A 24,209-nucleotide genomic window follows, 5' to 3' on the forward strand; every position below is an offset into this window, starting at 1 on the left:
TTTGTTCCCAGAGATAAAAAGGAAGTATTAATTTTGCTCTGGGGAAAGTAGGGAAGGCTTTAGAAAGGAGGTGACATTTAAACGTGAACACACGGTAAAAGGTGACAAGAAGGTTGCCAGATGAAGAACATTCTAAGCAGAGGAAGGATCAGAAAACCACACAGCGTAGTTAGGCTAGAGTACACAGTATGGTATGAGAGGTAGAGCTACAAGTGAGGCTAGAAAATAGACTGGGGGAAACTGATGAAGGAGCTTATATACTACATGAAGATTTTAGACATTATTCTTAGTCAATCAGAAGCCATCAAAGGTTTATAAATAGAAGAATCAGGTCTTTGATTTAGATCAGTGGTTCTCAAAGTATGATTCATGGAACTGGAAAGTAACAACTAATTTCATAATTAATGTTAAGACATTTGCCTTTTTAACTTGCTGACATAAACTCAATCCCAAGAGTAAGGGCTCCCTTAAATTTTGTACCCCGAGGACCTGACATGCCTCACAGGAGTCCCAATCCTGCAAAGTTGGGCTGATGGTACAAAATCAATCGTTGGCAAAACTGCTGACACTTTAGCATGAGTCAAGGCAGTGACATCAAACTGTACTAGTAACCACTGGTTTCCTTACCCTCTCCCTAGTAAACAAGGCAACCAAGTATGATGGTTGTCTCCAGAATAAGCAATTGTTTTTTGAGCTGAAATGATCTTTTTTTTTTCATGAAGCATCACTTTTACTGGAAAGATCCATCAAGAGACAAACTTATGATTATTCAGGATAACTGGCAGACATTTTCTCACAGTTGAACAAAGTGGGTCTGTCAAATTCAAGGAAGAAAAAACAGTATTTGTTGCTAAGGATAAAATTTGTGCTTTTAAGTATATATCAGAATTTTGAAAAACCTGTAAGTGTTACTGTGAGCCTGATAATTTCCCAATATTTAAAGGCTTTTCTGAGAGACTGGCAGTGATACTAACAAATGTGATTTTTTTTTCCTTTGGCGGGGAGGGTATAGCTGAGTGTTAGAGTGTGTGCTTAGCATGCACAAGGTCCTAGGTTCAATCCCCAGTACCTCCATTAAAAAAGTAAATAAATAAACCTAATTACCTCCCCACCAAATCAGGGTGCCAACACCATTAGGTTCTGGTGAGAGCTTCTTGAGAACAGATTTATGTCATATTCATCTTAATATGCCTTATTCTTATGAGTTCTGTAATTATTTTATGAAACAGGAGAAAGGAGAAGGGGAAAGAAAGTTACCATTACTGCTTCCTGTACTCTTGAATGGCTGCCAACCCCATCCCTACTATTCCTGGTCAACACCCATGCGTGCTTCAGGGCTCAGTTTAAACAGTTCTTTCTCAGAGGCTTTCCCTGCCTGCTCCTAAAAAGTGCCAGCAATTGCACCCAGGTAGTATTTTTCTACTAAACTAATATAACTCTAGTGATTAGTTTTATTGAACAAATGAGACATTATACATTCTATGGAATTAACACTGTATGATTATTACCTATAGAGAATGAAAGGAACAATAATCCAAAAATGTCATCTCTATTTGGCTTTGAAATTTTAACTTTCCTAACTGCGTATCATTAGTAAAATTTACTTTGTAGTAGTAGATACATATAGAGGAATAGTTACAATTTTAGTATGACAATAGAATATTCATATATGAATAACTGAAATTTTGATGTTGTTGTAAATATATTGAAAAGAAAAAGTATTTTTCCTAACTTTGCTCTCTTGGCAGAGATGGAGAATTGTCTCCGTTCTCTCCTTTATTAGTAACAAGATCCCCTTATCACCTGGGCATATGTGCACTGAGAAGATGATTACACTTCCTAGCCTGCGTACAGCTAGTTCTGGCCACTTGACAAAGATGTGACCAGTAGGTAGTAAGTTGAAATAGTATATAACACTTTTGGTAAGTGTCCTTGGTGGCTCTGGGGTGGGGTATAGGGAAAGGATGCCTTTCTCCTGGCCTATTTTTTTTCTTACTGACTGGAATGTGGATAGGATGGCTGAAGCCAGAGCAACTATCTTGGATCACAAGGAAAACTGCACTGGAGATGGCAGGCTAACGAAACAGAAGGAGTCTAGGTCTCTGATGATCATGGCTCTCCATCTCAGCCATGAATTACCTGTATTTGTAAGAAAGGCAAACTTCTGTCTACTGTTGTGAGTTTTCTATCTGCCACAGTAAACACAATCGTAACTATACAGCTCTGAAAACACACTGAAAAAGTAGTAGTCACCTGACAAATTCTGTCTGTTGGTTTCACTTTCTTTGCTGCTGGAAGGAGAACCTGGGTCTGAAATGCTGCTTTCTGTTCCTCCCATCAATGGTCGCAAATGGTTTACAGATACTTGCTCAATAAAAGATGTGCCATGCTTATGGAAGTACCACCATTCAAATATCTGTGACAAACAGAAAACATCTTTCATTTAAAACAGAACTGATCAGCAGATATGAGCTCAAATCAAAACATTCTCTCAAGATGTTCCTATTTAATTCAGCACTTTAAATGTGCTCTCCTTCTGAAACAATAAGCTAAACACAGGATGCCCTGACAACACATGCTGAGCCAAGGTAAAAATACCTTTTTGTACTTTTGTAATGAAATTCAGACAAGCTGAGGCAACACTAGAAGAAATATGTTTATAAATAAAGCAATTAAAAAACAATAAGAAGTGTTTAATCTATAAATAATGTAACTACCATGTTACATTATAATTTTTTTCCTATCTGCAGCATAATTAAAAGAAAAACAAATTTGAAACAACTAACACTGTGGAGTAAGTGGTGGATTAAGTAGAAGACTAGGGTTAGAATGCCCACATTTGACTCCCAGTTCAGCCATATATTAGCTAGATGCTTGGGCAAGTCACTTAACTTCTAACCTCTCAGAACTTCGATGTCCTATCTATTAAATATGATTAACAAGAATTGCAAATACTTTTGAAAATAAAGTACTACTTTAGTATTTGGCAGTATTATTAATGTAGGTTAAAAGTCAGGTTGATTCCCACATTGAACCACTTAAAAATCAGGATATTCACTTCTTCCTGTTTCCATGATTTATCATTGTTATAAAAAGAGGAATCAAAAGCAGCTCTCTGTGTTGAATTAGCAGAATGTTTCATATTTGGATACTCCAGCCTTCTCAACTCCCTTTGACTAGCTCCTTCAGATTTCAGTGTAAATGACATATCCGTAGGGAACTTTTCCTGATTCCACAGAATAGAAAGTTGTGTTATGCATACCCACTGGATCCTGTGTTTTCCTTTCAAAGTAATCTTTTCACTTATAATACTTAGTTAAACAACTGGCTTTGTTGCTATTCTTCAAGCTCCCAAGCACACTACCTGTTCAGATAGAAGTAAGACAGCAGCACAGTTCGCTTCCTCTTTTCAGGTGGTAAAAGAAATTACAAATGTAATAAAATTCGCTAATAAAAATTCATCAATATTTCAAAGGTAATGACGGAGTTTAACCTTTAGACTGCTACTTGAATTTCCTAATTTTTGTACATTTAAAACTGGTTTAAAAAATGTAATGACAAATTTTAAAAACTGTCTTACATATTATATATATGTTACATACTATTTATATAATATATATAAATTCCCCCTCCCTTATAAATGAGGAAAGTAAGACTCAGAATTTATGTGACTTGGCCAAAGTTATCAGGTAGTAGGTGGCAGAGTCAATACTGAAAACTACATCTTCTGATTTCAAGACCAACGCTTTTTCTGTTACATCAGCTATTTAAAGATAGCTATCTTCTTTATTTGGATTTTTATATGCTATTGGCAAAATGTGCTAAAATATGAGTAAGCTTTATAAGTCAATAAATTTTGAGGCTTTTAATAAAAGTTTTCACCCAGAATTCCTCCATCATTTTTTTTTTTAAGTCAAGAGAAAAATCTCTTTCTTATCTGGCACTTCACTTTAACAAAACGATCAAGTAGTCATCCCTATTTAAAAAAAAACAACACTCCAATACAAATGCCATTATTTGTACATTTCTACTATAGTTATAGAGCACCACCTAGAGATGAGAAAAAAATACAGAAAAATTTTATTGGCCATGCATGCCATAATACTGCCTAAGATTTTTATCTGTAGCAGTGTTTTTCCAAAGTTTATAGCAGGCAACACTAGTTCCTAGGGATGTTAATAGAGATTATAAATTTTTTAAAAAAATCTTTTTATATTAAAAATGAGAGCTTGGTTAAATAATGCAAGGAAAAGCTGAATTAAAGTTAAACGGGTTTCTTTATTGTGGGACTCCTTAGAATAATGTGTCCAAAATTCATTAAGTGCTACCATGTTGTTGCAAGCTTTCACACACAATATCTCATTTAGTCTTCAAAACTCTATGAAGTTGATACTATTATTATTCCCAATGTACAGATGAGGAAATTGGAGCTTAGAAAAGTCAGTTAACTTGCTCGAAGTCACACAATTAAAGTGATGGTTAGTCCAGCTCCAAAACCCTGCTCAAGACACAGATTAATTCTTAGTCTGCTCAACGTTGCTAACATTAAAGTACTAGAAGATTTTATATATAAAAACTTGTATATCCAGGCTGTCTTGAAATCATTTGAAAAATTGTAAGATCTGGTAACACCAGTCTGCAAGTCAACATGATAACAATTAGCTTTAGCCTCTTCCAGAAGGAGCATGCACTGTTCAGATTACCCAGTCTTCAAAGTAAATACATTTAATTCTTACACTCTGCCCATTTCACTAATTTTGTTACCAAGCAAGCATTTAGTTCACAACCCATCTCTCACTCCCTGCGTTCCCCACAACATACTGTAGTCTTTTATATCCAAATGAATACTGCCAATCTCTAACAGTGGAGGGGGAGTTTCAGTGTTTTTTCAAATGCTAAACACATTTCAAGAATGCTTATCTCTAAGTATTTATAATTATTTTATTAACCATATAAATAGATTTGATTTTTAAATACCAAAGCATGTAGGAAATGGAAACTACTTACAAATATTAGTCCCGATATCAAAGAAGATGTTCCTGTAAGTGCCACATAAAATTTGGGTGTCAATGAATTTAAAAATACTGTCACTGCCAAAAAGAAGAAGAAAATCAAAGTTTAAAAAAAGAAGTAGTCAAGTTATAAATACGCAAGTGTCTTTAAGAGTGGGGTTACATAAATTAATACCTAGAATGAGATTCATTTGAGAAAGTTGTAATATTTAAAAAGCTACTTTAAATTCCCATTGTATCATATCTTAAAAATGCCTTCACACATATTAAGGGTAGAATTTTACACTGCTGATTTGTTAAATAAACAAATCAAAATGAGAAAATTTGTCTTGCTTTTGAAAATAAAACCAATAAAATATAAATCATAATTTCACAAGAACATTTGCAATTCCATAAGGATGAGCTAGACAAATACCCTGTTACAAAGGAAGTTTAAAACTGCTCCCTAATTATTTTGCTGAGATTCAAACTAGTGTTTCAAATTAGAGGGAAGGAAAACAGTGTATTTGGTATGTCAGCTAGAGAGGCAAAATAGCCCAAAGAGAATAGGAACAACTAAGAGCTCCTTGTATCTGACTCACTGAAAACCTGGACCAGATTCCTCACTTCAAATAACTGTCTCATAAATTCTTTAGGTTTCAGAAAGAAATAAAAATCTGTAAACAGCCTCTCTCATCTAAATGGTGTATCTAGTTAACATGGAGAAAGATAAATGATAAACTCAATGAATAACATTTTACTGAGCGTACAAACCACTAGTAAGCACTTCATTAACCTGTAACAGAAACACCAAATTAGCTTTTTCAAACAGTAAAAGGCCAATTTATTTAGCTTGTTTTAGTGTGTTAGCTGTATCTGAATTTACAAACTATGTTCTAAAAAGGTTCAAAACATTTCAGAACATTATCTCACAGCCTTCCATGTCATCTCATGGAATAGAAACAAGGGCATTTGTTTTCTCTTGCTACAGAAAAATAAACCACAGTACTGACAGCCACAATCATCACATAACAGAAATGCTTCCATCATAATCTGAGGTTGTCAATTTGTAAAGACGTAGTAAGAGGCCCTAGCTCCCATTCACTTTATCCTGGCTACAGCTAAAGGATATTATTTGCAGAATCCAAGGGGATCATCACCTCTTAAACATCTTTGTATCTTCAGGCCACACTACACAGCAAGCTCTCTACAAATGCTGAAAACGAACTAGGGAAAGAACTCATTGCTGTTTGTAGCTCGTTCTCTTTACTTCCTGAACTGTTATATTTTAATGAGCAACAAATAATCTACTCAAGATAAGGCTTAAAACACAGAACGAACAAAAATATAACTAAAACTATTTCTTGCCAGAACTATTTTAAAACATGAGAATGGTTGGTTAAGATCGTGGTGTTTTCCTTCATTCAGATCTTTGTTGTCTGGGTGTGGATTCTCTCAGCTGAGCAGGGGAGAATGAGAGTAATTACTTTCAAGGGATCCTACCAATGGTGGGGGTGTATATAAATATTGCATCCACGTCAGAAAATGTTCTCATCTGTCCTACCACCTGAAGCTTGTCAGGTGGCTTTTCCTCCGGTAAACGAGGACAGAAGAGAGAGGGCGGATCTTAAGAGATCTAGGGAGGAGCCGGTAACTGCAGCTCAGGTTTGACAATCAGCTGCGGAGTAGTGACCCAAGACAAAAAGAACCCAGTCGGTCGCGCACACCGACAGCTTCTCCGAAGCCCTCCAGTGACTACCGAGAATCTCTGCCACTTGGCCCTTGCCCCCGGCACCGCTCCTCGCACGTCCCCCTCCCACTCCCGTCCCCAGGGAGCTCTGGGCCTCTCACCCGCTGCTAAATTCTCACACAGCCTCAGCGGGACCCTCAGAGCGTAAAGCAGCCCCAACCCCGCCACGAACCACAGCGAGGCCCCAGTGCCGGTCAGCCCGGCCCGCAGGCGCTCCCTCCAGCCCAGCGGCGGGCTCATGCCGGGAGCTGGTGCAGTAGGAGACACCGCAGCAGTCGCTGCTTCACCTAAGCCGTCACCATCCGCCATCTTGCCGCTCCCCTAGGCGCCGGGAGTTGGGAGGGGAGAAGAGCAGGAAACCGGGAGTCGGGAATCCTGGGATAGTGGCGGACCTGAAGTTGGCTTCGGGGAAGGCTGAGCGCCCCAGGGAATAGGGACCGAGAAGATTTGGAAGGTGGAGGAGCGTCCCAGGACTCGGGGCTACCTGTTCATTCGAGGGCGGGAAGGGCCGAATAGCGGCACCTATTTTGGAAGAACTGGACTGAGATGTGACCCGAGTGTTCTGGCCTCCATACGAGTAAGGGTCACCTTTCACCCCATTCCTGGGCTGGAAAAAGCGGCCAACCGTTCCATAATCCAAGCAGCAGTTAGCCCTTTGGACTCGACTGCCATGGAGAGCAGTGGGGCTGGGAAAGTCTATAGAAGTAGCAACTGCAATTTGGTCGGTTGGAGCTCGGGCTTCAATACCAGTCGAAACACGCTCCCAGCATCCCAAAGATGGAAGGGGAAATGGATATAACTCAATGAGGAAGATACTAGATTTAAAATTATTTACGGCAAGCCGACTTCCTGCGGCACGGGTACCCAGAGCCATCGACCCCGCCCGAAACTGATATGGCGCCCCCGCGGTCGGCGTTTCCGGGCGCGTCCTTCCGATGGTCCTCGCGGTGATTCCATCACTCGGCTTCCTTCCCGGCCTGCCTCGCGCCGGGGCCGGGCTGGGCCAGAGCAGCCCAAGATGGCCGACTTCGAGGATCGGGTGTCGGATGAGGAGAAGGTAAGGGGTCCGCCTCTCTCTCTTACCTCTTCCCGCGACTAGGAACAGGGGCCCGCCCCGGCTGCGGTGGGGACCCTGGCAGTACCCCCAGCAGAATGAAGCTTCTTGGCTCGTGCTGGCATACGCTCTCCGCAATCGGGACGCTTCCCTCTTTAAGGGCTGTCCTCTGCCTCACGGTGGCCCCAGTTCCCCATTCCTCAACTCTCTTTTCCTCCAGGGCCTGAGGCACAGCCCCGTGGCCTTCCTGCGAGAGAGGAGACTTTACTTTTTTGAATTGTGACTGGATTCTTGTAATTAAGAGAGGGGGCAATGATGATGTCGCGACGTATCAAGAAGCAGTTATTTTACCGCCAGTAGCTGTTGGGGCTCACCCCATCCCCCCATTTTTAGAAATGATTGAGGCTAGTCTAGGGCGAGTCACTTCCTGGTCAGGGTGGCCTCTTAACTTCCCTTTTGCTCCTCCTTCCTCAGGAAGTGCTTTTGCTGTCACGACTCCTCGACAGGGCGAGGTCCCTAATGTGTTGGCCGCTTTTCCACACACACCTCTTTGCCCACATACTGGGGGCTGAAGTAATTTGCAATAATAAATGTGTAAGCCTCAGCACTTTTGCTTCAGAATTTGAACACCACTCTATTCCCTGTAGACAATCCCTTGACTGTATGTATACGCCCTCCCCCCCGGTGACGCCCTCCCTTGCGTCTTACATCCTCTTAACGATAATTTTTGAAAAATAGTTTTAGATTGCTGTTGACAGACAGGAATAGCCAAGGAATATTTTTCTTTTTAACTCCAGAAAGGTTTTATATAGCACATAAGCCTCATGTTAACACTTTGGAGTCTGGACAAACCATCCTGGCTTCTTTGATGCTCCACTGTGGTGTCTTTGATTATAGTTGAATTCATCAGTGTGTAATTTGTATATTTGTTTCTTAAAAAGTGTTTTAAGTACAATAGAATATTCTACCTTAGGGGGAATAATTTTTTTTTCCTGATGACTGCACAGCTTTCTTAACAGTCTGTCAGGATTTTCAGTAAATGTGTTAAAGATTTTATAGCCTGTGGAAATTACAGTGATTTCACTACATAACTCATACTAGGTCAAGAATTATGTTTTTTGTTTCCCACAGTGTGATGCGCACCCTTGAATGCTCTGTAAATGTGTCTGGGTTCTTTCCTTTTTTAATAAAAGAGATTGGGATGGTGGAAGGGAGTTTATGGTCCAAGAATTCTCTGTACAGAATAATTTGATATATCATACTTACATATGCTGTGCCATTTTGAAATGCTGAAGAATGTGCAAAACAGTCACAAGCCATTGAACAACACTTCAGAATTAGGTTTTCTCTTGCTTGGAAACTGATTCGTATAAATGTATAAATGTATAACAGGCATTTTATATTGCATGTGAACTTATGCTGGAGAGAAAACTATAATTAAATGTTTATTCTAAGGCAAACAGTTATGATTCGGATGAAATTAAATTACAGTGAAAATCATGGGATAACATAACATCTGTTAGCCCAACTGATAGTCCACTTACTTTAAGCAAAAATACTGTTACACAAAATTTCACTAAGAATTAAGGTAACAATAAACTTCCAAGTTTATTGTGCCTAAGTGATACTACATTTACCAGTGTTGAGTTTTTGTCTTTGACACAGTGTTAGAATGCCTTTTTAATTAAACTTGGGGAAAATATGTATTTCAAAGTGCAAATTAAGGTGTCCTCAGATTGACAGTGTTAGTAATACTAATAGCCTTGATTTTATAACAGCAGATCTGTGACCAGTTTTATCTCCCAACATACTTTTGTCACTTAATTTTAGTTATGACATAGCAAGCAAATCATAATTAGCAAGGTAAATTACTGACTAAAGATGTTGATGAATTTCATATTCAGTAAACAGCTTTTAGATTAACTATGTTGTCTTCATTAGTATAGATAATTAAGAATAGCTGATATAATAAAAATCTCATGATGAGAAGGTATAGCTTAAGTGGTAGAGTGCATGCTTAGCATACACAAGGTCCTGGGTTCAATCCCTAGTACCTCCTCTAAAAATAAATAAGTAAGTAAACTTGATTACCTCCCCCTACCAAAAATAAAAGAAAAAGACAATAAAGAAAATAAAGAAAAAAATCTTATGATAAAGTCATATGATTTGAGATTACAGAAATTTTGTTAGATTTTTATTCTCAGAGATCAGTTGATCTGTATTTCTCTGTTGCGGATCTGTAAGTAAAAAGAAACGATTTTAACTTGGAAGATTACTTCAGTTCTCCTTCAACTTTATGCTTACCTTGCCCCCTTTTCCTCCAAGCTCCTGATGCCTTTTAACTAAATTCAAGAATTAAAAATATTTTTCCAAAAAGTTATTGATATGAATATCTTAGCATTCGTAAATAGTAAGTAACCCTTAAGTGAGATTCTTGTACAAAACTTTAACAACCAAGGCACTATTATAAACAGGCTATTTTCAGCCTTAGTTTGTATTGATTCTTCCTTGAAGGAACTTTGAAGTTTTCATTTTTTTCTTTTAACTAAGACCTCAGTTGCATTTGATTTGTTTTAACGCACATGTGTCATAATGCCAAATATATTTTAATACTGCTTTTCATGTTATATTTTCTGAAAGCAGTGAACCTAGAGGTGCATTTTGTGGTGATGGTCTAAGATTTCCTTGCAAGTATTTCCATAGAAGCTAGTAAGATCAACCATTCTTATAACTAACTGCTGAAAAAGTTTTTATCACGTTATACAGAGAGGAAGTTGGGTTTTTTAACTTCTGCATTGTTACCTGAAATGGTCACGATGAGCTGCCTAAATAAAACAGGAAGTTGAAAGTATAATAATGTGCTGAAATAAATGCTTTTAGTCTTATCCTCGAGTTCAGTTTCTGAGAATGAGCTCTAGTCCCCTAGTTACTTAGATTCTTCAGTTACTTAGTTCCAAATCCTTAAAGAGACCAAAAATGACAAGATGCCATAATTAGGAAACTTGAGGTATCAGCTGAAGTACTGGTTTTGGTTCTTTGCGCCGATTGTTTCCTTTATTTCATGGTTCAGCATTTTTAAAATGAGTAAATGCAGACAGAACTTTAGGGCTAAAAAGGGGACTATTAGCATATTTTTCCCTTTCAGCCTAACTAGTAGAATGTTTGTGTACAACTTCAAAAATACCGTAACTGAAAAATGGATCTGTATGCTTTCAGTTTAGACAATATTGTCTTTAAGGCACTTTTTGAGAAACGGCTTTATCAAAATTATCTAGGAGAGATGCAGAAAATTTTGTACATAAATGCAGAAATTTGAAGGCTCTGTTAGAGCTTATGAAAAATATTTATGCTTTTAAACTGGATTTCCTTGATTATGTATTACCTTCTTAATTTACTAGGTGAGTTATTACCTTTATTGGGTCAAGTAAATCCTAAAGCTTAATTGCCATGGTGGCTTTTTAACAAGTCATTTATTGGAATTAATACTGCCATTTTTTAAATCTTCCCTTTTCAGTTAGCTTTGCTGAGTAGTAGTCATTTAATCTGTTACATAATCCTTGGACAGGAGCATAAAGCCTTAGCAGATACAAATTCAGATGCCCAATCTTTGCTGAAGAATGTAGATTTATTATAATTTCTTCTTCAATAGCTGCCTGTTTTATTAGAGTCAGCCTTAATGCTAAGCAGAGCAGTGTGATTTGTCAAAAAAAATTCAGATCCTAGGTTTGTCTGATTCGAAAGCTATGCTTTTTTCACTAAACTATTTTTTCCATGTTACCATGAATGAAAAAGAAATCAGAATAGAGTCATCCATTTAATGAATTATAAATGAGGTATTGTGATATAGTGGGAAAGGAGATTTACCATCTCCTTGTGCTTTTAGCCACCACTGTGATTTTGGAAAAATTACTTACCTTTGTGGGCCTCAAAAATTGTCTTCTAAAAATAGATAAGGGAAATTGCATCAAACTGACTCAACAAAGTTTGGTGAACTTTTCAAACTCTTAATTTTAAAATAAACAAACAAACAAAAAACCTCTATTTAAAAAATTGAAGCATTACAGTGTTCCAGGAGTTTCTGTCACTGCTTTGGCACGTTTGCCCTGATAACAAAACTATGAAATCCTTGGTAACTGCAATGGTATCTTTTTATCTAGTGCCTAGCATAGCACCAGGTACATAGTGTGGGCATAAGCTATTGGTATGAAAGAGACCGACCAATCACAGCTTCACACATTGTCACATTTCCCCAGCTCGCGCTCCATCCTTCCCCCTCCCCCAATTATTTCTGGTTATCTGTAGGTATTTCCTGTATTCAGGAATGTGTCCATACTCTGGGTGCCTTTTTGGGCATTGATTGTGCCTGAGCATCTGTTGCCATTACTGATTCTCTGTCCTGGCACTGCTAAGAACATTTGACCCCTCCTGGGAGCATTTTCCCATAAAGTTGCAAAATCCCATAAAGTTGCAAAGCCTTATGCATATCAAAATTACTGTGTGCACAGTTGTCCTTAGATATCCATGAGGGATTGGTTTCGGATACCATGGATACCAAAATCCGCTGATGCTCAAATCTCCTATATAAAATTTTGTAGTACAGCACACAGGAGCTGACTGTGTATACCTGGAGCCTTGCAAAAACCCTAATAGAAGTATTTCCTTCATTTGCTGTGAGTCCTTTTCTTTAGAGCTCAGAAAAACACGTACTATAGCATCAGGTGTCATTTGCTCTTTTCTCTCTCCGGTGCACAAACTCCTCATCTTTTTGTGTTTAAAAAAAAGAAGTTAAAGTCCTTGTACGCATCAGCTCCTGAAATTAGTCATGGTAACTTTTGAAAGACAGTTTGACTATTTGGGGATTTCTGAACTAAGTGCTAATTTTAATATATACCTACTGTGATTTTTCCTTCTCCCTTTATCAGAACCTCCTGCCAACCTCTGCATTTCTGTTCATGCCACCATATTCTCTTTTAGTCACATAGATTGGGACGTTGACATCATCTTTTTTGCCTGTAGCCTTTCATCTCTCATTCAATTAGTATTCCAGCCCTGTAAATTCTTCTTCCTATATTAGATTCTGTTCCTTCATTTCCATTAATTTTTTAAAAAACTATTTTAAGTATATAAGAACTATAATCACATGCTTAAAATTTAAATGGTAGGAAAGAATGAGTAAAAAGTCCCCTCCCACCCATTTTAGAGCCACCCAGTTCCCCTGAGCGACAGCCAGTATTACCAGTCTCTTCTGTTCTACACATGTTCAAACTGATAAGTATACTTTTCACTTAACAGTGTGTCTATCCGGCTCACATTCCTTCTACTATTGTCTTCATTCAGGACCTTTTCTTATGCTTGGATTATTTTTAACAGCATTCTTAATTGTTCTCTTTGCCTCCAGCCTCCCCCTTTCTGCATTTTTGCTGATTTTTCACAGTTCTTCACACTACTAAATTTTTAGCAGTAGTAAAATTTATAACTGCACATAGATATTGTTAGGGCAATGTCTGTAAAATGGAGTGTTCAGTTGAATGGGTCATATGATGCAGTGTAGGTCGTACATATAACTTGTAAGCGAGAAGGCAGCATAATGCAGGCTGCACCAAAGAAAGATGGTCAGTTTATTGGAACATGAGAGAACTTTGCCTTCTAGGTAACACTGAAGTGTTTATTATGTGCTAGATACTTTATGTATTAAAATGTATTCATCTCAAAACATCCCAGTACTTGTATTATTCCCATTTTTCAGCTGAGTAAACTGAAGCACATTTGAGGTTAAAAATTATGACCAAGTATCCAGAACTAATAATAGTAGAACAGATACAGTCTCTGGTAATCTACTTCAAGACCTTTGCTCTTACCCACTTTGATTTCTTTGAGTAGATAGGTAGTGGGTTGAGATAGCAAACAGTTGTAGTGAAATGATGACATAATCCTAAACAGCAATCAGGTTTAATGGTGTGGTGACAGGAATGCTTTTATAGATTATGAAACATTGATATTCTCTGGTCATGACTGTATTATAATTATTGCCAAATTAGCTTGGTGCTCTTTTGAGCCTCTTCAAGTATGCCGCTAAGAATTCTAGTATTTAAAATGTGTTATAAACTGAACGTGTTGAGAAAAATGACAAAGTCCTCATGACAAGGCCAAGGGCACTGTCTGTCTTAAGAACCTTGTATTATGACGGTACCTTAGAACATTATTGCTTACAATAGAATTGCATACGTGTTTCTTTCAAAAGCAAGATTTCTGGGTTCTTTCCTAGACTACCTGAATCAGAATTTGGTGGGACCAATGCTCATTTATTTTTAATAAGCTTCCCAATAATTATTTGCAACTCGAGAACCACTATCCAACTCTTAATCCTCTGCCTGTTAAGCTCAGCAGCTTGATTCATCAGGATAGTAAGACCACATCTCTCAGGGACAAACTCACACTAGCCAGACTGATGAAACAAGTGTATAAAACGAGGGTAACTACTAATTTGATAAATATAAGAGGGACTAGATTACTTTTTTCAAGTAGATCAGACATAAGGGAAATCAAATTACAATTTTTTTCAGTGTAAGCATGGAGTCAGAACCAGGGAAGGAAGCCTGTATGTATCAAAAATTTGCATATTGCAGCTTCTGCAGTCTTTCCATTCTTAATGACACCTTCATTCTTTAGTTGCTCAGGCCAAAAAGTTTAGTGTCATCTTTGATTCCTGTTTCTCTTGCAATCTACATATAGTCCATTAGCAAATCCTGTAGGCTCGGCCTTCAGAATATACCCAGAACTTGATTATTTCACCACACTGTTTATTTCAATCACTCTGGAAGAAGCTACCATGATTTCCCACATAGATTATTGCACTGGCCTTCTCTCTGGTCTCCCTCCTTCTGCTCTTGTCTCTCCATAAGCAGTCTGTCCTCAGTGTAGGACCCAGAGTGATCTGGTTAAAAAATGTAACTCAGAATATGTCACTCTACTCCTCCAGTGGTTTCCCATCTTCAGAATATAAATTCTTACTCTAACTACAAGCCCCTACATGGTCTGGGATTTTACCTCTATACTTCCTGCTTTGACCTTAACTCCTACCTATTCCTCCCCAGTCCTCTCTGTTCCGGCCACACATTCTCACTTAATGGGTCTTTGCATTTGCTCTGTTCTCTGGAGTTTCCTTCCTTCCATAGCCTTCACTTCCTTCAGATTAATCAGAAGCCACTTCAGTGAAGGCCTGTGTGGTCACCTTGTCCAAATCCAATGTAACATTTCATATCCCCTTTCCCTTTATTTTTCACTCCTTAGCATTTATCACTAGCTGGCATATCATGTAGTTTAGTTATTTAATCTTATCTACTGTCTCGCTTCCCACTAGAACTTAAGCCCTATGAGGACTATATATTTTTGAATCACTATTGCCTAAAACAGTGCCTTCGTAGTAGGCCTTCAGATACTTGTTGAATGAATGAGTGAATGAACCTTGCTTTGGTAGCATCTGTCTTGATTTCATAGTTAACTCTTAGGCAGGCTGATTTCCAGGTTTTTGTGAAGCCATATTGAGGACTCCATTACTTCCAGATTAATTTTCATTAATGGAGCTTCCCACTCAGAAGTCTTTGGCAGTTTTCCATTACCTGCAGAATAAAACCAGATTTAATATTAGCATAACTACTGCCATCTGACTCATCTTATCTTACTCTGCCTTTCTCTTTTATTATCTCCCAGATAAATCTGTTTCTACCAGACTAGTATGCTTACAAAAGGCTGTTTTTCCCCCCACCTTTTTTCACTCTTACCATTCCTTATTTGGAATGCCCTCCCTTCCCCTTCCTCTAATTCTATCTAAAGCACGTTGTGGAACCCAGCTTAGTTCCCTCCTTCCCCTTCCTTGTAGTTGTCTTTAACCATCCCAGCCCATATTCATCTCCTTCCCGTTAAGTTCTGTGCTGTATATTGTCTGTAATGCTGATTTGGCAGTTTTGCTGCTTTGAATTATAGTTGTTTTGAATGATTGACGCATCTTTACTGAGGGCTATGTGTATAAATTGTTCTGGTAACAGTGGTGAATTATAAAGTTTTGAAAAGCCAAGATGCTGAGTGTATGCTTGTCTTATGTTATTTGTATCCACCATGATGATTTGCACTTAATATTAGCTTAAGGTAGTGGCTCTCAACCTTGGCAGCACATGAGAATCACCTGAAGAAGCTTTTTTAAAATTCTGATACCCAGGTTCTACCCCAGATCTATTATATCAGAATCTCTGTGGGTGGAATCCAGGCATCAGTAATTTTAAAGCTCCCAGGTGGTTCTAAATGTATAGCCTTTGTTCAGAACTACAGGCTTAAGGCAAAATGGAATTTGTTGGCTTCTTTCACCATTCTCCTTTTTGTCTTTATCTTTAGTACTCACCTCGGTGCCTGGGACCCAGTAAAGTGTTGTTTGTTTTGTTTTGTGTGAATTGGTAAATACAAAGACCTGAACTTTTAAAGAAGATATTTTACTCAAAATTCAATGACATTTAGGCATTTGCTTAGGGAAAGAAAGTTAAGTATATGGTATGTCTAAGTCTGTTTCATGTTACCTCCTTTGGAGTCTTAAAATAGTACTAGATATATGAGCAGGTATTATATTCACAGATGAAGAAAGTAAGACCCAAGCAATTAAGTGCTAAAGCTGGCATGTGAAACTAGGTCTGACTCCTAATGATTTTGAAAAAAAAGTAAAATTGGTAAAAAGATACACTTTTAAGTTAGAAATACCATGACATGCCAGATAATGCACCAGATCTTAAAGGCAACATGCTTCTTGCTTCCCACTGCTTTTATTTCCATCCAGCATGGGCTCTCATGGTTGAACTCTACCCTTTTGGACTTGGCGTTTGCATCATTGCTCTCTTGCAGCTGAATTTCAAGGTGTTTAGGGTGGATTTTCCCCTAATTTCTTGATTTGGTCTGACTGTTTCCAAAACAATACTCATTGTATCTGGCCCCTTGGAACTTTTTACCATCTGCCCAATCACCTAGAGTAGGGCATGAGAATGTGTGTATTCTAACACATTTAAACTCCTAAGCAGCAAGTTGCTTACGTGATCCTTTCATTCTTTTTTTTTCTTTTTTCTAACTTAGAACAATATATCTCAGACTTTTATACTTCCTCGGTTCTTCCTCTGATTAAGCTAGACAGTCCTTTCCCTCCTTATGTATATCAACACTGTTTTACATTTAAGATAAGACAGCTTTTTTAATCTTTACTGAGATTGAGCAGCCAATACTTAATTTTTTTTTCTGTTTAGTAGTTGATAACTTAAGGCTTATCACTTACTTTGAACTTCTAAATGAACACTTAAAATACATACTTGGAAATCTTTTTACTGACCTTCTGGATGTCTTATATTAGAAGAGTCCAGAATGAGGACTAAGGAGTGATTTCCTTCTAATTTGTTGCATAGAGAACTTGTAAATTAAAAAGGAATGGTTGGGAAAGATAACTAGAAAATAAAATACAACCTATACTTTGGTTCTTATATGTTGTAAATTTTATGGTTAAGTATGTTGTTTTATGTGCTATTATACTAGGTGGCATAAAATACAGTAATGACCTATGTTAAAGAAAAATTACTCTGATATTTGTTGAAATGATAAGAAGACTTTATTCAGTACTTTTGCATTGGGGGAGAGAGATTGAGTTCAGCTCCAAATAAAGCAAAGACTGCTGGGGATTTACAGCCAGCAAGCAAAGTGAAGTGGTCAGGAGAGGGAAAATTACTGCTAAGGGCAGATTGAGGATTTACATATCAACGGTGGAGCATGAGGAATTTGATATCAAGAATGGGGGAATTCTCATTCAACTATGGGATTCTTGCTAAAATTGGGCTAGGCAGGCCATACACAAGGCTGAGATCAAGGCCTAGTTGAGAAGAGTGCTCAGCAGAGCCTGACTAAAGTTTGCTCAAAGAGAGAGTCTTTGGCCCTCTGTGTGTGTTATTAATTATTTTAATAGATCTTTAAGCAGTTATTCCTTAGAGTTGGTAGAACTTTTAAAAATGAAATTGCCCTACTTAAACTTGCCAGCTTTCCCTACCTATTTGTCTATATCTGACAAAACTTATAATTGATTACTAATAGAGAAGACAGTTCCTAAGAAGTACTTAAAATGGCTTTTAAAAGAGTTAACGTAAAACAAATTATTTGGCAGTGTCACCATCTTTTTATAGTGTTGATCCTAATTTAAGACATAGCTATATGTTTTTTAACCTTAGCTTTTGCTGAAATGTAAATCAAAATGAAAGTATATACATCTCATATTTTATTTCTAAATGCATTCTAAACCTTTATAGTATCTCCCAGTCTAAACTGAGAAAATACTATTTAGCTTATTTGGAATCTAAAAAAATATAGCTAACAGTTAGTTAGTGAAACTACTATTCCATTTGGTCCTGGAGATCACCGAAAATGTTTTTTTCCTCAAAATACAGCCCCAAATTAAATTCTCACTAGCCTCTGAGAACTCAGCCAGCAGGGATTTTGTTTGATACAGGCACTGAAACTGGAATTCTAGAGCTAGTTTGATACTGAAATATATGCATGTCAACATCTTGGGACTTACACCTATTAAATTATTGCCCCAGGCAGTTATTGTTGAGAGACTGAAAGCCTTAGAACCAGACCGAAAAATGAACCACATTGAGGCAAAGTGTGCGTTTTGTTTTGTTTTTTAAAGATTCTTTCCTCTTGTTAAAATAATATCCTAGGGGGAGAGAGGGATGAATATAGGCAAAGAGCACAGATTTTTCAGGGCAGTAAAAATACTTGTGTGATTCTTTAATGGTGGATATGTGTCATACATCTGTCCAAATCCATAGAATGTGCACCACAAAGCGTGAACCCTATTGTAAACTATAGGCTTTAGGTGATAATGTGTCAGTGTAGATTCATCGATTGTAAAAAATGTACCACTCTGGTGGGGATGTTAATAATGGAGGAGACTGGGCCTTTGAGGAGACAGGATATATGGGAAATCTCTGTTGTTTCTCTCAACTTTGCTGTAAACCTAAAATTGCTCTTAGAAAAAATATTCTTAAAATACAAAATAATGATAATAATGACAACTATAACATCCTAAATGTCTTCAAATAGGAAAAACTCCCTTAAGAAATAAACAGTGAATTCTGTGCAAATAGAGCTTAATTCATAGTAGGATAAGAATAAGGTATAAAAATAAGTATTTACAAAAGCACGATTTACTATTTTTTGAGGTACAGTCTGGTTGAAAACACAAGTAAACTTTGAAGGATGTGTTATCAGCGGGAAGGTATAGCTCAGTGGTAGAGTGCATGCTTAGCATGCACAGGATCCTGGGCTCAATCCCTAGTACCTCCTCTAAAAATAAGTAAATAAGTAAACCTAATTACCTCCCCCTCAAAAAAAAAAAGATAAGCTAAAATTTAAAAATTAAAAAAATTAACATTTTACAATAACTATACTTCAATAAAAATATATTTAAAAAAAGGAAGATGAGTTATCACTTTAAAGCAAAGTGAAACAATCATTTGGGAAAACTTTTTTTGATTAGTAAAAAAGTTGTTGCTGTTTATAGTTCTTGATGAAGATTGTAATGATGGAGAATACTAGGTGACTAAGACCCAAAGAATTTCTGGAAAAGAGGAATTATTTTCTCAACAATTTGAAGAGTTTGTTCAGTTTAGTAATTTAAAGCAGCAGTTAATCTTGCTGTGACCAGGTAACTATAGCTAACATTTACTGAGCCTCCATGTTTTATTTTAAGTGTTTTACTGAAGACTTGTCATATATTATCTTACTTAATTTTCACAACAATCCCAAGAAGTATATACTGTCCCACTTTAGGGAGAGGGTGTGATTCAGAGACTAAGAGACTGAAATTCAAATCCATATCTGTCCAACTCCAGAGCCTGTATCTTTCCATTTTGCCATTGTACCTCATAACAATATTAAAAAGTAAGCTCACTTCCTTAGTGTCATTTTGTTCAGAAGGGATTTTGTAAACATTTACTAATTACCTATCTGCCATTTAGTTTGCTAGGACCTATATAATATAGAAAAGGAAAGCAAGGCAGTTTGCCTAAAGAAAACTTAAGTCTTTGGGAACAGAATGATACCTATAGAACTAATTATCAACAGCAGTTACATTTTAGGTGCTATGATAAATGTTCCAAGTATGGTAGAAGTACTAAGAATTCTTGAGACTATAAAAAATGCGGAATACATCTTGGAAAGAAACAGAAGAACCCAACCCTAAAAGATAGGAATAATGTAGACAGACAAAGATGAGGAGACAGGCACAACACTCAAGGACAGTGTGAGTAAAGGTCCAGAAATAAAGTCTTTTAATACACTAATACACTAGTAGACTAATGAGGGCAATAAAGATTTTTGTAGATGTCTTACTGGCAGAGGTTTGGCTCCTGAAATGTACAAAATTTGGGCAGTATTAGCTGACTTGGACGTTGCTGATAATTGGACTGTGGATATTTTCTAGTGAAAGATTTCTTCTTTGCCTGTCTAGAATTATCCACCCAACGTTCACAAAGAGCTGAAGTTGTTGAATTTCAACTTGAAGTCCTCTTGTCAAGGAAATCAGTAAAAAACCTAGTTATGAATAGATGTAATGTTGAAATGTGTGGGGTCTGTTATTAAAAGATTATTAAGCTAAAAATCTGAGTTTTATACATTTTGTAAATTTCTTTTTCTAGTATATTTTTAAAGTTTCTTAAATTTAACAAAATAAAGCAATTTCTGAAAAATGGGATGTATTTCTTTCTCAGTTTGATTTTTAACATTACAGTACAGAAATCAGTAATATATAAATGAAGTTTTGAATCTTGGAAGGATTGGGTATTTTTATTTTCCTTTTTGGAGAGGTCTAACGATAAGGAGAATTGGAAGAAACTGAAATTTGGGAGAACTTATCTTTCAGTGATACTTTAAATAGACTTTAAATTCCCCCCTTTTACATTAGAAACATAGTATAATGGAATCCATACAATTAGCATTATTGGAATATTTAAATATATGAAGGAGTGGAATTGTGTATGAGACTTGAGTTACTCCCTCTTTAAAATATACCTGAAATTATACCCTTTACTGCAGATACTATTAGATGAATGCTATGTACATTGAAACTATTACTTTATGGAATAGGAATAATTTTTTTTAAGCGGAGTGAAGTTTTCATTCAACTAAAACCTCCATGTCAGCGATTCTCAATTACGTAGCGGATTACATGCCTCCCTCCATGGGATATATACCTAAAGAAAGTGGGGAACTTTCTTTCCCCATGTCAATCTTGCGAATGACTGAATTTCTGTTACTGAAATTTTCATCCCTTACTTGTATTGCAGCAAAAATATTTTTGTAATCACTAACTGCTTAGCCATTTCTCTTTCCTTTTTTGCTTGTACCAGTGATTTTGTTTACTTCTATTCAATTTCATCTTGTTAGTTTTGACCCAGTTTTGAGGCTGGATGATAAAATTTTGACTTTTAATGTTATTATTTATCATTTTATTTATCCCTTCCGACTTTGTGTCAACTGCAGCTTTTACAAGAAATGCTTTGTCTCAATTCCTTGTTAAAAAAAAAAAATTTGAAAAGGACTAGGCCAAATTCATGAGACCACACTAAAGATAATCCTCCCAAATTTTAATACCTGTTACTACTACATAGTATAGTTGATTGTCTAGTTCAGTGCCACCCCTTTATAAGTGTGTGACCTTGGACAAGACACTTACACTCTCTTAACCTGTTCCTTCATTTAAAATAGGGATAATAAATAGTCTTCTTCCCTGCCTATTTTAATGAGCTGTTTTAAGATCAAAAGAGAGATTATAAAAGAGTTTTGTAAACAATAAAATAGTATTCATTCATTTATATTCCTAGCATGTGCCAGGTCTCAGTCCTGGTTATACAACAGTGAACAGACGTAACGAATTCTTATACTCTATGCCAGAAATTGGCAAATCTGGTCACTGCTGTTTTTGTATGGCCTACAAGGTAATGTGTTTCGAATGGTTAGGAAAAAAACAAAAGAAGAAGAATGTTTCATGATGTGAAACTTACATGAAATACAAATTGCAGTGTCTAAAATAATGTGTTTAACTCAGTGGGGGTAATCCTTTCACAGTATACAAGTATATCAGGATATCACATCGATCAATAGGCACATGAAAAAATGCTCAGTATATATAATTATCAGAGAAATGCAAATCAAAACTACAATCAAGTATCACCTCACACCAGTCAGAATGGCCATCATTAAAAAGTCCACAAACGATAAATGCTGGAAAAGGTCTGAGAACAGAGAACCCTATATACTGTTGGTGGGAGTATATAGAAGTCAGGAAGTCAGAAAAGGGTACTTGAGTAGATGACATTTGAACTGAGATTTGAATGAAGAAGGAAGTGAACCCTCTAATAGAAGAGCATTTCTGGTAAAAGGAACAAAAATTATAATAGCCCTGAGGCAGGAGTGTAGCTGTAGGGCTAGGAGCTAAACAGTAGGAAAATGGGGAAGGGCAGACCAAATTATAAATAGCCTTGGAGACCAAGGAGCAGACCTCAGATTTTGTCATGATTACATAAATGTATCATTACAATTTCTATTACTTCAAGGTATTTTTATGGTACTGTTATAGTGACAAATCAACTTAACACTTCAAAGTCTATCTTCAAAGACTGTCAAATGTTTTTCTAATGCTAAGTATGGTCATCCCATTGAGGGAGATTTGTTCAAGCCCCCCTCCTCCAAGATGCCAAAGTCCGAGGATGCTCAAGTCCCTTATGTAAAATGGCATAGTGTTTGTGTGTAACTTAAGCACATCCTACTATATATTTTAAATCATCTCTAGATTACTTATAGTACCTAATACAATGTAAGTGCTATGTAAATAATTGCCAGTGTGTGGCAAATTCAAGTTTTGCTTTTTGGAACCTTTTGGATTTTTTTTCTCAAATATTTTCAATCCTTGGATGCACAACCCACAAACACAGAGGGTCACCTGTAATCCATCTTTTTTAGTAGCTCTCAGTAAGTAACATGGGGATTGTTTACCATGACTGTGTTTTAGGATCCCATGTTGGCATCTAATTATGACCACATTTCTTTTAACTGCTCATTTAGAGCTTCACTCTTGCCATAGCATATTTATCTTCAAATCTCTATACTTTCATTTAAAAACTGGGAGATGCTTTGGTTTCTTTAATGGACATTTCTCCTGTTCTTGATATTCTCAAATAATTTTTAAATTATTTATTGTAAAGGGAACGTTGGCATGCCCCTTTTGTGATTTTTAAAAAGTTTTAAAATTATTTTTTATACAAATAATTTATATTCATTGTACAACTTTGACCATAAAGATAAGCCAAAAAAGGGAAGAAGACTATCTTTTGTAATACTATCAGAGGTAGTCCCAGTTAAAATTTAGTAGCTGTACATATATGTAAATATATACTTTTAAGAAACAAGAATTCATCATTTTGCAACCTTTTCACTTGGTAGCATAATAAATATTGACCTATGTCGAAAGATAGGACATTTCTCAAACATTTTTACTTTCAGGACCCCTATACACTCTTAGAAATCGAGTTTCTTTTTTCCCCAGTTGTATTGAGATATACAGCACTTTAAGTTTAAGGTGTACAGCATACGATTTGACCTACATACATCATGAAATGATTATCACAGAAGTTTAGTGAACACCCATCCTCTCATATAGATACAAAGTTAAAGGAATAGTAATACAATTTTTTTTCAATTTTTTTCTTGTGATGAAAACTCTGAGGATTTACTCTTAACTTTCATATATAACATACAACAGTGTCAATTATATTTATCATCTTGTACATTACATACGTAGTACAAATTTATCTTATAACTGGAGTTTGTACCTTTTGACCGCCTTCATCCAATTCTCCCTCTTCCCACCCCCTGTCTCTGGGAACCACAAATCTGATCTCTTTGTCTATGAGTTTGTTTTTGAAGTATAATTGACCTATAACACAATGTTAGTTTCTGTTATATAGCATGGTAATTCAGTATTTCTTTCTATACATTTCAAAATGATCATCACAATAAATCTAGTTACGGTATGTCACCATGTAAAATGCTACATAGTTATTAATGATATTTCCCACACTACATTTTCATTCCTTTCACTGATTTATTACACAACTGAAAATTTGTGCCTCTTAATCTCCCTCACCTATTCTTTCCTCCCCCCATTCCCTCCCTTCTGGCAACCACCTGTTTGTTCCCTGTATCTGTGACTGTTTCTGATTGTTTTTTTGGATTCCACTTCCATTTCACTTCTGGATAAGTGAAATTATACAATATTTGTTTTTCTCTGACTGATTTATTTCACTTAGCATAATACCCTCTAGGTCCATCCATGTTG

At 36.6% G+C, this 24,209-nt stretch overlaps 2 protein-coding genes across 11 annotated transcripts in view; one reads left to right on the forward strand and one right to left on the reverse strand.

Moving 5' to 3' along the window:
- ST7L (suppression of tumorigenicity 7 like) overlaps positions 1–15,325 on the reverse strand; it is a 128,578-nt gene extending 113,253 nt beyond the window's left edge. For 5 of the 10 annotated variants that reach the window (XM_031457822.2, XM_064488833.1, XM_010995296.3 and 2 more), the window contains exons 1-3: positions 6,843–7,112; positions 5,008–5,090; positions 2,254–2,416 (exon numbers count right to left, since the gene is read on the reverse strand). In XM_031457822.2, coding sequence (XP_031313682.1) covers positions 2,254–2,416; positions 5,008–5,090; positions 6,843–7,050 — 454 coding nt within the window. In that variant the 5' untranslated portion in view covers positions 7,051–7,112. Of the gene's footprint in view, positions 1–2,253; positions 2,417–5,007; positions 5,091–6,842; positions 7,113–7,225; positions 7,341–15,259 lie in introns of those variants that run through there. The other 5 variants (XM_064488834.1, XM_031457826.2, XM_031457823.2 and 2 more) reach the window with 5 other exon arrangements.
- CAPZA1 (capping actin protein of muscle Z-line subunit alpha 1) overlaps positions 7,562–24,209 on the forward strand; it is a 39,148-nt gene continuing 22,500 nt past the window's right edge. Inside the window, exon 1 of the mRNA XM_010995295.3 lies at positions 7,562–7,798. Within this exon, the coding sequence (XP_010993597.1) occupies positions 7,760–7,798 (39 nt within the window). The 5' untranslated portion in view covers positions 7,562–7,759. The remainder of the gene's footprint in view (positions 7,799–24,209) is intronic.

Source organism: Camelus dromedarius, chromosome 9, assembly GCF_036321535.1.
Source record: "Camelus dromedarius isolate mCamDro1 chromosome 9, mCamDro1.pat, whole genome shotgun sequence".
Classification (NCBI taxonomy): Eukaryota; Metazoa; Chordata; class Mammalia; order Artiodactyla; family Camelidae; genus Camelus; species Camelus dromedarius.